Below are 14,261 nucleotides of genomic sequence, written 5' to 3' on the forward strand. Positions count from 1 at the left end.
TAAACAGGTGGATGGAGCCCCCATCTGATAAAGAGCTGAATGAAACCCCCATCTGATAAGGAGCTGGATGAAACCCCCATGTGATAAACAAATGTATGGAACCCCCATGTGATAAAGAGCTGGGTGACACCCCCATGTGATAAAGAGCTGGGTAAAACCCCGATGTGATAAACAAATGTATGGAACCCCTATGTGATAAAGAGCTGGGTGAAACCCCCATGTGATAAGGAGCTGGATGGAATCCCCAACTGATAAACACCTGGATGAAGCAGGAGAGAATCTGTTAAAGGGAGGGGACAGGGTTGAGCCGGGTCCTCAGGACAAAGGGCACTCTGTGGCTCTTGCACTGAGGGGCTCTGGCCCTCTCTGGTTGTGCCTCAGGGCTGGAGCAGAGCAGGGGATGCTGCACGGAGGGGATCAATCAGAAGTTGTTGTTTTGTTATTTTCAGAAAGGTAACGGGAGGAAACATCAAGGGCTGAACAAAGGGAAGCGGCTTTGATCGCAGCTTTGAAGATCACAACGTCTCCCATCCATTAACTTGTGAGGGCTGTGCTGACGAGCCGTGGGAGTGAGTGGGACGATGCAGAGCTGCAGCTTTGTCTCCTGCTGCACAATGTCCCTGCCGCCCCCGCTCTGAGCCTTCCTCAGAGCCTTCCTCGGGCTCGCTCCCACCGGGCTTTGTGAGCCCTGCACAAGGCTGGGCCGGGGATAAAGCCCATCAAGCCTTGCTGGAGTTACAGCAGGGAAAAAAGTGCCTGAGCTCTTCTGGGAGTTGTATCACACCTACATCCCCACCCCAAAGTGGGCCTGGGTGCTCAGCACCAGCTCTGTTGCTTTATCTCACTCTCCCTTGGGATAAAGCACAGATGACAGCAGCACTGCATATCCCCAAAGCGCTGAAAGATTCTGATGTTAGCTTGGAAACGACAAGGATTAAAATAACCAGCTTGGATTTGTTTTAATTTTTATTTTTATCCTTTGAGCTGTCAGGTTTTCAAAACTTCCCTCAACATCAAAGATGGTTGAACCAGTGTCTGTTGATGTTTTGTTTATTTCTTAAACAAGGCTTGGGAGCTCTGTTCTGCCCCAAGTTCCAGCCTTGGAGATGTTGATGGAAGCATCAGACACTGGAGTTCTTGCTGTTAATTACAGGAGCCGCTGACTTTGTGGTGGGGAGGGGAGGAAAACAAAGCCTGGATCTGTTCCTCCTTGGGAAGTGAGTGGGTGACCTGCAGGTGACAGTGCTGGGGCTGTGTCTGTCACCTTCAGAGGGATGTGAAATTCTTACTTTGTGCTGTTTCCCCTTCACTGCCTCCCAGATTTGTATTATCCATCATGCTTTGTTTTATGTGGCTTTGGAGCAAGTGGAATTACAATAATTTGGGACTGAGGGAGGGTTTAGGGTGTGATTTATAACCCTGCTCATTAATGACCCTTTCCAAGCTGTGACTGGTGCATTATTGGATTTATTATTCAGACCTCTCTTGTTGCATTTCAGAAACATTTTCCAACTTTTCCTCGGGATTTTTGCAGCCACCCCAAGCAGGAAGGAGAAGGTTTCTTCCAAGCTGGCTGAGGGGGGGGTTCTGTGGGAGATGAGGCCGTTTGTCCGTGGGTCTGTCTGTCTCCAGTGGTAACCAGGATCGGGTGATCCACAGGGACAATGCCGTGGTTAATAATGCATCTGCCCATCCTCGCACTGCTGGCTCTGGGCAGAAGGCAAATTCCTCCCTAATGCTTGCAGTGATTTGCTAATCCTCTGAGGCATAATAATTGCATTAATTTTATTTCATGAATATGTAAACATGTGATTGGATGTCACGGGAGGACAGCATTCTGTGAAATGGCAAAATAGAATAAATCTTAAACAAAGCTGGCCTTTCCTGCTCAAAAACGTGCAGAAGGCAGACTATTTTTATATTCTTTTCAAAGCACTTGTCATGAAACACTCCTGTTTCTGCACAGCCCTGCAGGTGTCATTGCTTTTTTGACTTATTGCTTTCTCTTTTGTCTCTCTTGCTGGGAGATGTAATAGAAATATAACATTTTGTTATTGCTTGTAGAGCAGTGGCGGGCCCAGGGAATTGCTCCAGGATCTGTGCAGGTTTTCATTCTTGGATGATCAATTTGAAGGGAGTGTAGGTTGGTGATCAAAAGTTGTTACCATCTGCTTGCTGTTTGGGAGACTGCATAATGAGCTGCTGAATCTCCTCGTTTTCCACTGATGTCAGACTGGATGGCAGAAAAGTATCTTTGTAGGCGTCCAATTAACCCCTCTAATAGCTCTTTCTGAGGAGAATTAACTCTTTTCAGTGCCACAGCCAGGCCTGAGGTGCCTTCTTGACCTTTCTGCTCTTTTCCAGACTACCAGCACAATTCTGTGCTGCCCTCAAGGATCTCCTCTGGTCTTGCTGAGGAAAGTGCAGGCACAGGCTTGGCTTTGCACAGCCCGTGGATTTCAGACACAGAGAGTTCAATATGTGCTTCAGTCTGTGCATTTCTGCTGGGTTGGGGACATATTGCTCAGCACTTGCAGAGCTGAGCTCAAATTGCAGCACAAACCCCAATTCTGGGCCTGGCAGAGCTCCTTACCAGGTCGGTGCTGCAGGGAGAAGTGAGTAATTGCAGGATGACTCTTGGAAAGCAAATTCTTGGGAGAGCTGAGGGAAGACTTGGAGGCCTTTAAGCTTCCCAGATCAGGGCTTGCTTGAGGAAATCCCAGGGGTTGAGAAATGCACTGCAGGGAATGGTGTAGGTGATGTTCTGCCCCTGAGAAGCTGCTGATGGCCACAGCTGGGTACCTGAGGCTTCCTTAGCTGAGCTGCTCTAGTTGCAAAATTCTTTGGTGTTTTTCCTACTTCTGTCTGAATTCTAATTCACATCCTGCAAGTGACAGAGCCAAGAAGTACCTGAGGCTGCTGCTTTTTTAGCTGAGCTGCTCTAGTTGCAAAATTCTTTGGTCCTTTTCCTACTTCTGGCTGAATTCTGGTTCATATCCTGCAAGTGGCAGAGCCAAGGAGTACCTGAGGCTTGTTTGGCTGAGCTGCTCAGTTGCAAAACTCTTTGGTCCTTCTCCTACTTGTGGCCGAATTCTAATTCATATTCTGAAAGTGGCAGGGCCAGAGGGATTTGCTGTGCTGAGCTGTGTCACAGGTGTGTGCCAATGCCCTCTGGAGCTGGCTGCTGGCTCTGGGGGCACATTTGGGAAGGAACTGCTTGTGTCAGTCCCAGGGATGGCTGAGATTTCAGACTTTGGTGTCACTCCAGGATGCTTGGGTGTCATTCATGCAGGATTCATTTACCAGGCTGCAGCAAGGGCAGGTTTCTCGTGGAGTTCTCAATGAAAACATTATCAAGAATTCCGTCATGGTTTTAAGAACACCAGTCTTAACTTGTGGAATGCCTTTCCAAAAGTGACTGCTTGGTGAAGCTCTGTTCATCACCTGGTTCAGCCCCTTACAGGGAATATTCTGTTGGAGGAGAAATTTGGCCTTTCTGTGTCCTGCCTGGTGTCTCAGGAGCTGGTCCGTGCATTGCCAAATGTTCTTTTCCATCAGCTGAAGGAAAACTTGTAGAATCCCAGAATGGTTTGTGTTGGAAAGGCCCTTAAACATCATCTGTCCCATGGGCAGGGACACCTTCCACTATCCCAGGTTGTTCCAAGCTTCATCCTTGGAATTCCAGGGATGGAGCAGCCCCAGCTTCTCTGGGCACCTCTGCCAGGGCCTCCCCACCCTCACAGGGAACAATTTCAACTTAAATTTCCCCTCTTTCAGTCTGAATCTGTTACTCCATGTCCTATCACTACAATTTCTGCTAAAATCCCTCTCCAGCTCCAAGATACTGGCAGGCTACAGATTCTTTCCTACACTGCTGCAGGTATTGATACTTTTCCTCCACATCTGAGCAGAGTTTGGCCCCTTCCCACCCACACCACGCTTGCTGGTGGTATTTTGATGAGGTTTTTGCTTTAGGTACAGCAAGGACATAAAGCAAGGAGACAAAGCCTTGCAATTCCAGGGATGGAACAGCCCCAGCTTCTCTGGGCGCCTCTGCCAGGGCCTCCCTACCTTTACAGTGAACAATTTCTTCGTTTATCCAACTTAAATTTCCCTTCTTTCAGTCTGAATTTATTACTCCTTGTCCTATCACTACAATTTCTGCTCTCCAGTTCCAAGATACTGGCAGGCTGCAGATATTGATGCTTTTCCTCCACATTTGAGAAGAGTTTTGCTCTTCCCACCCACCCCACACTTGCTGATGGTATTTTGATGAGGTTTTTCCTTTAGGAACAGCAAGGACATAAAGCAAGGAGACAAACCCAGCCTCCTGTGCTTTCCAATGCTCTGTGCAGAGGTTTTCACCTCAGAGCAAAGGGGCCGCTGCTTAGGTGGGCTTGTTTGTGTTCTGTCCCTCACTTAATCTGTCTCACCCACTGAAGGCCACTCTGCAGGGGGACGTGAGGCCCTGAATGCACTCTGGGCAATTAGGTCTCTAAAGCGTTATTTATTACAATTATTTTTATTTCAAAGTGGGTCAGGGCCGTTTTGGCATTTCAGGCGTGGATTGCTGGTTCAATTGCAGGCCTCGGTCGCCATGGCAACTGCAGAAAGCGTTCGTCATGGCTGGGCTTGGGCCGGATTCAAACTGCAGGGAAGGAGCAGGAGCAGGGAGAGCCCAGAGGGGCTCGGGGCAGGGGCAGCCCTGTGCTCTCCGTGCCCGTCCTCAATGGCATCAGCCAACAGATTCATCATTTTACCTGTTTGTGCAGTCCTTCATGTGAGAAATATTCAGCTTTTCCAAGTTATCAGAAAATAGGAGGGGAATTCAAACTGCAGGGAAGGAGCAGGAGCAGGGAGAGCCCAGAGGGGCTCGGGGCAGGGGCAGCCCTGTGCTCTCCGTGCCCGTCCTCAATGGCATCAGCCAACAGATTCATCATTTTACCTGTTTGTGCAGTCCTTCATGTGAGAAATATTCAGCTTTTCCCAGTTATCAGAAAATAGGAGGGGAATTCAAACTGCAGGGAAGGAGCAGGAGCAGGGAGAGCCCTGAGGGGCTCGGGGCAGGGGCAGCCCTGTGCTCTCCGTGCCCGTCCTCAATGGCATCAGCCAACAGATTCATCATTTTACCTGTTTGTGCAGTCCTTCATGTGAGAAATATTCAGCTTTTCCCAGTTATCAGAAAATAGGAGGGGAATTCAAACTGCAGGGAAGGAGCAGGAGCAGGGAGAGCCCTGAGGGGCTCGGGGCAGGGGCAGCCCTGTGCTCTCCGTGCCCGTCCTCAATGGCATCAGCCAACAGATTCATCATTTTACCTGTTTGTGCAGTCCTTCATGTGAGAAATATTCAGCTTTTCCCAGTTATCAGAAAATAGGAGGGGAATTCAAACTGCAGGGAAGGAGCAGGAGCAGGGAGAGCCCTGAGGGGCTCGGGGCAGGGGCAGCCCTGTGCTCTCCGTGCCCATCCTCAATGGCATCAGCCAACAGATTCATCATTTTCTGTGTGCAGTCCCTCATGTGAGAAATATTCGGCTTTTCCCAATTATCAGGAAATTCAGCCCTCCTGGCTTTGATATTTGTGCCACTGACTGCAGGGAGAGCCAAAGGAGGAGCCCTTGGTGTTATTTTTCCCCCCTATTTTGGCAGAGGTGAGAATCCACACACACCAAGCACAATAGATGTGGATGGATTTAATTTTTTTAAAATAAAAAACGAGCTTGAAATGAGTCCTTCATGTGAGAAATATTCAACTTTTCCCACTCATCAGAAAATAGGAGGGGAATTCAAACTGCAGGGAAGGAGCAGGAGCAGGGAGAGCCCAGAGGGGCTCGGGGCAGGGGCAGCCCTGTGCTCTCCATGCCCATCCTCGCTGGCATCAGCCAACAGATTCATCATTTTCTCTGTCTGTGCAGTCCCTCATGTGAGAAATATTCAGCTTTTTATCAGAATATCCTGAATTATCAGGAAATTCTGCCCTCCTGGGCTTGATATTTGTGCCACTGACTGCAGGGAGAGCCAAAGGAGGAGCCCTTGGTGTTATTTTTTCCCCCCTATTTCTACAGAAGTGAGAATCCACACACACCTAACACGATATTTGTGGATGGATTTGATTTTTTAAACTAAAAAATGGGCTTTAAATGAGTCCTTAATGTGAGAAATATTCAGCTTTTCCCAGTTACCAGAAAATAAGAGGGAAATTCAGCCGTCCTGGGTTTGATATTTGTGCCACTGACTGCAGGGAGAGCCAGAGAAGGAGCCCTTGGTGTTATTTTCCCCCCTATTTCTGTAAAGGTGAGAATCCACACACACCTTACATGATAGATTTAATTTTTTAAACCAAAAAACAAGCTTGAAAGACAGAATCTGCCCAATGTTGTGTTTGGCAGAGCTGGCACCAAAAATTGTGGCTATGGCAGTGTGTGAGCTGGGCAAAAATAAAATTGTCAGTTCCAAGCAATGATCTGAATGCATCTGATTGATCTAAAACATCTGAGCTGGTGCTGCTCCTGTGCAGCTGCAGGGCTGGGCTGTGACCAAAAACCCACCTTGAGGAGCATTGCAAGACCAAAAAAAGACTAAAATAGCACCAAACTTTGCAGCATTTTTTGAGTTTCACCTGCACGCTGTAGCAGCTGTACCCTGGTTTTGAGCTGCTCATTCTGAGCTTTCATTGAGCAGCAGCAAAATCTCCCAAGTGCAAACTGAAAGCAAACAGAGGCTGGACTGAGTTTGGCTTTTTTTGGTCTTGACAGAGCTGCTCTAAACTCAGGCTCAAAGTGAAACTGAACTCGCACGAAGTGAAAATGAGACAGGGGTTGTGTGTGGTAAACTCAGGTTTTGTAGAGGAAAAAATAGCCCATGTGTTCACACAGGTTTAGCCAGTGGCTTAAAATTCTTGCCTTGTGTTTTTGGGGACCTCTCACACAACCAGTGTTGCCTCAATAACAGGCAGGACCAACACAGCTTCAGAATTCAGAGGTTTTAATTAAAAGTCTGCCTTTTCTGCAGTGTGTAAAAATGGCAATTCAGAACCAGTTCCATCAGTTCAGAACCAATTCCATCCCTGGGACTGCTGCTGATGAACTTGGAGCCACCAATCTAGCTCTGCTGGGCTGCTAAAATTGAGTTTAGCAGGAGCGCAGACCAGGTGAAAAACATCATTTTGACTTGATCAGCTGAAAATCTATGAAGGAACCTGATGCTTTTCAATAAACTAAGAAATCCCTGATAATTTTACTTCATGTTATACCTGAGTTGTGGCAGGCAGAGCTGCTGGGAGAAAATCTGTCAAGGAACTTGATGCTTTTTAATACTTCAATAAACTAAGAAATCTCTAATAATTTTACTTCATGTTATACCTAAACTGGCAGGCAGAGCTGCTGGGAGAATGGTCCAGATCATTTTTTTGATTTTTCTTTTGCTTCAATTATTATTTGGGGGGGGTTAAATCTTGAATATTGCTGCAGTTATTGCTACACTGGTTTAGCATTCATTATTCCTGTGCCTTGTCCAGGGAAAGGGAGGGCACAGGACAAGAGGATGTGACAATATTTCCCTTGGGGATGTTCAGTTGCTCCTGGTGAAGAGCCCCAAGCTAAAGAGGATTTTTTTGAACTGGAGCTGCCTTGGGGTTTGGCTGATATTTGAACAGCTTTTTATTGCTCTATATCTGTATTTCTCATTCTACTGAGTAGAAATAGGTAACAGAGCAGAGTTTAACTTAATCCACCTTCCTGCCTACAGAACATTTTGCACACCCATTTTTCATTTCAAGCCTGAAATGAAATTCCACATTTTGTAGGGGTGAAAACATCTTCCCAGGGGCTCCTGGGACGCTCCACGCTGCTGTTCCTGCCCCGTGCCAGCTCCCAGGAAATCTGATTCTGGCCCTGTTTGCATAAGCAGCTTGGCTGGGTGCTTCCTGCAGGCTGCTCAGGGAAAATTTCATCACTTGTGCATTGACACAAGCAATGAGCAAATAAAGGAGAATTTACAAGAGCAGTTCATCCAAAACCAAACCAAGCCAAACCTGGGGAGTGTGTTACACTGGCTGTTTGTGTCTAACTAATGCTGGTGAAATGGTTTTGGCATCTTGAGAGGTAAGGAGAGATGGATATGGTTTTTATCTGGCAATTAATGAAACCTCAGGCATGTGTTCAGCTCCTCTAGGTTTTCAGGGAGGAAATGATCCTTTTGGAGCACATTGCTGTGCATTATTGTGATTGCTGTGTGCAATTTGGCTTTAATCATAGCCCTTAAGGGTCTAACAACTTCTTTAATTCAGTCCCTCGCAGCTGTAATTCCTCCATCCTTTCCCTGCTGCCTGTGCTGTCAGGTGTTTGGTGTTGCTCATGAGAAAACAGGCTCCTGAAGAAGTCAGCACAGCTCCAGTCCTTGCACCAGGCTCCTCTGTGACCTGCTGGCTGGGGCAGCACAGCTGGAAAAGCCTCGAGGATGTCTGGGCTGGTCAGAAATAGATTTGGCTCCTGAAGGAAATGAGTGACAGAGGGAAAAATGGGGGTAGTGTGTGGGATTCTGAAGAGTCTGGCAGGAAGGAGAGGCATCAAAAGAGAAGGAGCAGTGAGGAAATCTGAGTTTTCCTGTTCTGTGTTAGTTTGTGCATTACTGGGACATTGGCTGAGGAAAGAGAATGAGAAGTTCCATTCCCCTCATAATTTCTGTGAAACTCTGAAAGGCCTTGCTTTTCCCATTGTGAAAAAGGAACTTAATTTTTAATATTTTTTTTAATCACAAAGGCTTTTGGGTCACAGCAAACAATTTCCATGCCCAGCTCTAACTGGTGTGGGAAGGGATGGCTCTGTACAGGAAATGCTGCATTGAATGTCATCACAACTCCCCTCCCAGAGCCCAGGGGTTTGTGATGCTCTTTGATGGGGTGTTTTTTGAAAGGTGTGACCCCATTTTCGTGCATCCTGTTGAGAAGAGCTGCGCTAACAAAGGAGGGGCAGAGAGAGGCTGTATTGAGCACACGCTGACACTTCTCGTTCTTCAGTGCACATTTTATTTTGCTAAGAGAGAGGTGTCAGCGTGTGCTCAGTACAGACAACTTGAAACTCCAGGAGCCCACGAGTTCCTTCTGGTGGGCACTGCTCTGTGGTCTGAGGGGTTGGAGGGTGGTTGGAGAAAGGCACTGCCAGCAGTTCCTGTGCTAAAGGAGAAGTGCCTAAACCCACGGGGGGCGCGGGGAGCGCTGCTCTGACAGCTCAGGAAGCAGCTCTGCGCTGTGGCTGCTGCCCAGCCAGGGCTGTTTCAGCGTGGCCATGCTCTAACCGTGCCCTGTGCCCTCCCTGTTCCCCGCAGCACCGCCAGTAACTCCAACCGCAGCACGCCCGCCTGCTCCCCGATCCTGCGCAAACGCTCGCGCTCGCCCACGCCGCAGGACGCCCAGGGGGACGCCATGGTGGAGAAGGGCTCCGACCACTCCTCGGACAAGTCGCCGTCCACGCCGGAGCAGGGCGTCCAGAGGAGCTGCTCCTCACAGTCAGGCCGCAGCGGGGCCAAGAACTCCAAGGTGAGGGCGAGCGCGGGGACGCGGTGCCGGGATCAGCCGCGCTGGCTTTGTCCTCTGCCGCCTTCTCCTCTGGCTGGTTCCCTCTCTCTTCACACGTGGGGTTTCTGAGGGTTCTGCTAACTCAGAGTCCTTCAGCTGGGTCAGGCTGAGCACAGCTCTGAGGGTACAGCTTTCTCTAGGTCCTGTTTGCTCTAGGTCCTTTCTCTCAAGGAAAGGTCCTTTCTCTAGGTCCTTTCTCTCAAGCTGAGAAAGGAAAGGTGCTTTCTCTAGGCCCTTTCTCTAGGAATGGTCTTTTCTCTAGGTCCTGTTTTCTCTAGGTCCTTTCTCCAGGTCCTTTCTCTCTAAGTCCTGTTTTCTCTAAGTCCTTTCTCTAGGTCCTTTCTCTCCAGGAAAAGTCCTTTCTCTAGGTCCTGTTTTCTCTGGGTCCTGTTTTCTCTAGCTCCTTTCTCTAGGTCCTGTCTCTCAAGAAAGGGTCCTTTCTCGCCAGGAAAGGTCCTTTCTCTCAGCCCTTTCTCTAGGAATGGTCTTTTCTCTAGGTCCTGTTTTCTCTAGGTCCTTTCTCTTGACGAAAGGTCCTTTCTCTAGGTCCTTTCTCTTGAGAAAAGATCCTTTCTCTAGGTCCTGTTTTCTCTAGGTCTTGTTTTCTCTAAGTCCTTTCTCTCCAGGAAAGGTCCTTTCTCCAGGTCCTTTCTCTCTAAGTCCTGTTTTCTCTAAGTCTGTTCTGTAGGTCCTTCCTCTCTAGGAAAAGTCCTTTCTCTAGGTCCTGTTTTCTCTGGGTCCTGTTTTCTCTAGGTCCTGTTTTCTTTCTCTAGGTCCTTTCTCTCGTGGTCCTGTTCCTTGGGAGGCTCTGTGGGAAAACCCCTCCACCAGGGTTTTTCAGCACACCTTGTAAATCAGCTGTTGCAATTGCTTTTTATCATTAAATAAACAAGGTTTCCCCTGTGAAGGGCCTGTGCATTTCCCCAGCCCTATCCAAGCCCTCTGAGATCAGTTCAAATTGCACAGAATCACTTTTCCCACCCTCTGCCCATCCCTCCCATGGCTCAGTGTTATGGCTGGCTTGCCCAGGGTTGCTGATATTTTCCCCAGGAAGGTTTTGTGTCTTTGGATGGTGTTAGAAACAGCTTTGTCTTTGCTGTGTAGGGAAAGAGAGTTTCAGGTTTGGCTCTAGGTTTTGTGTGAGGACTGGGACCTGGTAAAACACACACGAGAGCCTGGGGTGCCAAATAAACCTTTGATTATAACCCAAGATCAGTGATGTGTCAGCTGTCAGGAGCACTTGTGTTTGCCCAGATTTTTGAAGGGTGATGTTTCAGCCTGAATAATTTCCCAGGCAGAACTCTGATGGCTTGTACAAAATGAATTGTTTGATCTTTGCCTGATTTATTGCTGGATTGTGTCACAGACAAGAAATCCTCATCCCCTCCCCTTCATGGCCACTCAGCAGAGGGAACAGCACTCAGTGGCCCACATTCTGATCTCTCACCACTCTGGGGCAGTCTGTGAGTTCAAAAGAGGGGGGAAAAGGGTTTTTCAAGCTGAATCAGTGGCGTTCTGAGGTTGCCCTTGAGGTCAGCCTGGCTTCCTGTGCACGCAGTGACCTACAAACCCCGTCCCAGTGCTGGTGACACCCTCAGCACGGGGTTGCCAGCACTGAGTTCCCAAAGGAAGCCATGGGTGGGAGGCAGGAGGATGCAGGGCACGCTGGAGCCACCCTGGGGGTGCCCACAGGGAAATGGGATCCTTGGGAAGGGAAACTGTTGGTATAGGATATGAAAAAACACAAGCTCACACTGCTGTTCTCAAGATGAAGGAAAAAAGAAGTTTGTTTTCTAACTCTAACATTTATCGTCTTCTAAGAGTGACAGTGGATTGGTGTGTGACAGTGCCACCTCTCCAATGACACTGGTCAAACTACCAGTCCATCAACTTTCTCTTCTTCTATAAAAGAATGCAAAACCATGAATTATTTACAGAAAGTGTGTGAGAAAGTTCACTACAGGAATGTCAACGTTAAAAAGCTTAGAAAATCTTAGTGACAGGGAACCACAGAGAGGAGTTGTGTCACCCTGGCCCTCAAAATTAAAATCATGGGAGTGAGAATGTTACCAACACAGTGACTGCTAAAGCTGAACTTTCATTCATTCCTGGTGTTTTCCAAGAGGGTGCAGTGCTCTCTGTTGGGTGTGTGGGTTTTCCTTCTCTTGATCTGCCAGGTAATTTTTTCTTCTCTCCCTAATTTCTCTCTTTTCATTCCTGCATGCTTTCTCTCCGATTAAGTCACACAAGCGCCTCTCCAAAGTAAGCCTTCTTTTTTCTCTCCTGTCCCCCACTGTAGAGCTGTCTCACCACTCAGGAGCCCTCCCTGTGGTGCTGAGTGCTGACCCCAGCCAGGCATTCTCCTGCTGTGCCTGGGAGAATGCCAGCAAGAGCTCAGCCCCGTGCCTGTAGCTGGAAGCTGGGTTCACTGGCATCACTGGCATCTCTGTGTTTGCTCACACAGACTGAGAACTGGCCTCCTCATCACACCCCTGTGATGAACACTATCACATCCCAAACCATTTCAACCTTTCAGTTCTGCTTTCCCCTCTCCCTTGAAGTGAGCTGCTGTCTTTGCCAGGGAGAAATCCTCTGGAGCTGAACAGAGCCACCATCCCTTCTCTTTCCTTCTCCTTCCGTGATTTCAGAAACCAGAGTTGTTCCATTATTTCAGAAACCAGAGTTGTTCCACGATTTCAGAAACAAGACTTGTTCTCCATGACTTCTTCCCTGCTTTCCATGATAAATTGCATTTTTGTGGCCAGTGATCTCAGCTTACTGCCCTGGCAAGCTCTGCTGTGTGATGTAAATATTAAAGATCAGTGATTTCAGGTGAACCCAGCTTGAACCCGGTAGAGCAGAACCTGTCCCAAATGAATTGTGAGAATTCATGGGCTCGCTCTGAGAGGTGAGAAGTGGAAGATCCCCCTGTGGGTGCTTGAATTGGAGATAAGATCGTTTGGGATTTGATCTCACACCTCTGTGCTGCCCTCAGAAGAGTGGAAAAATCAGAAACACAGGTGGGGTGTTGTTGGAGAAAGTGCCAGGCTGTTGGCATTTCCACTTTGTGGCAGCAGAATGGCTTGGATGGCTTCACAAAAATCCACAGAATGGCTTCACAAAAATCCACAGAACCCTTGTCTTGGCCTTTCCCCAGTGGATGCCTCAGGTTCCCTTCTAGGCAAGTTCTCAGAGAGAAGTGCTGGCTCACTGTCATCCCTTGGTCATGGTCCTTGTGACCGGCCTGACCTTGCATGACTTGCTGCTGTCTGCTGGGAGCTTCTTGGTGTGTTTTATTTTAGACAGATTGTCTTGTGCTGGGTCTCTGTAGCTGGGATAAGTGCAGGGGAGCACTGGGGGACTAAAATCTCAAGGTGAGGTGTGCAAGGCGTGGACTAGCAGAGTCCTGGCAGGGTTTCAGGTGAGTGTGGGCAGGACAGGCTGCGCTGAGCTGCAGGTGCAGAGGTTTGAGGACAGGGGGTTGGTGGGAAGAAGCCTGGAACAGAGAGTTGTTTATAAAATATGTGTGCTCTGAGGTGCCAGCAGCCTGCCCCTGCTTCTCTGAGAGGGAAAAACCCAACCAGTGTGAGGCAGATGGAGAAAGTGAGGGAAGTGGAGCCCAGATGAGTTCAGAGGGGAAGGGGATCCCAGGCAGGACCCCCAGCAGCCCACCAGAGCCTCCTGCCCTGCTCACACAGAATATTCAGAGTTGGAACCACGAGCATCATCGAGTGTGCAGCCTGTTCTGTGCTTCCTCTGGCACAAATGAAGAATTTTCAGGCATTAACCCCCTGCTCCCCCCCACACAGAATTTTCAGGCATTAACCCCCTGCTCCCCCCCACACAGAATTTTCAGGCATTAACCCCCTGCTCCTCCCCACACAGAATTTTCAGGCATTAACCCCCTGCTCCCCCCCACACAGACAATTCTGTTGTCTGCTCACACAGGGAGAGGTTAGGGACAAAAAAACCAGAGGGCAAAGATTCCAAACTCTCCTTTCTCAGCCTCTTCTCCTCTCCCCACCCATCTCCTGCAGGAAGGATGGTTTGCTTTCCCAGCCTGTCTGCCTAATGAGGTGGAACAGCTTGAGCCCATGAGTTTGCTGCTGTGTTGGTACAATCGCTGCTTGAGCTCCCTGCCCTCTTTTGTGTGTGCTGTTCTGTCGTGCTGCAGCGCTGCCGTCAGAGGGAGTGCTCCAGCAGGAGATTCAAATGCTGGAATTGTCACAGGGAGTGCTCCAGCAGGAGATTTAAATGTTGGAATAGTGAAAGGCAGTGCTCCATCAAGGGTTTTAAACACTGGATTTGTCACAGGGAGTGCTCCAGCAGGAGATTTAAATGATGGAATAGTCAGAGGAAGTGCTCCAGCAGGGGTTTTAAACGCTGGAATTGTCACAGGGAGTGCTCCACCAGGAGATTTAAATGATGGAATAGTCAGAGGAAGTGCTCCAGCAGGGGTTTTAAACGCTGGAATTGTCACAGGGAGTGTTCCACCAGGAGATTTAAATACTGCAGTGCTCCACCAGGAGTTTTAAACACTGGAATTTGTAGAGGAGATGCTCCATCAGGAGTTTTAAGCACTAGAATTGTCACAGAGTGACTCACCAGGAGTTTTAAACACTGGAATTATCACAAGGAGTGCTCCACCAAGGGTTTTGAGCACTGGAATTGTCACAGAGAGTGCTCCACCA

General features: G+C 48.6%; 1 protein-coding gene across 3 annotated transcripts in view; it reads left to right on the forward strand.

Annotated features, from left to right (window-relative positions):
* The window catches only part of GRAMD1B (GRAM domain containing 1B), a 132,448-nt gene that overhangs the window by 77,308 nt on the left and 40,879 nt on the right, over window positions 1–14,261 (forward strand). For all 3 annotated transcript variants that reach the window (XM_054293013.1, XM_054293014.1, XM_054293016.1), the window contains one exon: window positions 9,321–9,531. In XM_054293013.1, the coding sequence (XP_054148988.1) occupies window positions 9,321–9,531 (211 nt within the window). The remainder of the gene's footprint in view (window positions 1–9,320; window positions 9,532–14,261) is intronic.

This window comes from Melozone crissalis, unplaced genomic scaffold (assembly GCF_028551555.1).
Source record: "Melozone crissalis strain CALT ecotype California unplaced genomic scaffold, PUWL_Pcris_2 ptg000120l_1, whole genome shotgun sequence".
In the NCBI taxonomy this organism is placed as follows: Eukaryota; Metazoa; Chordata; class Aves; order Passeriformes; family Passerellidae; genus Melozone; species Melozone crissalis.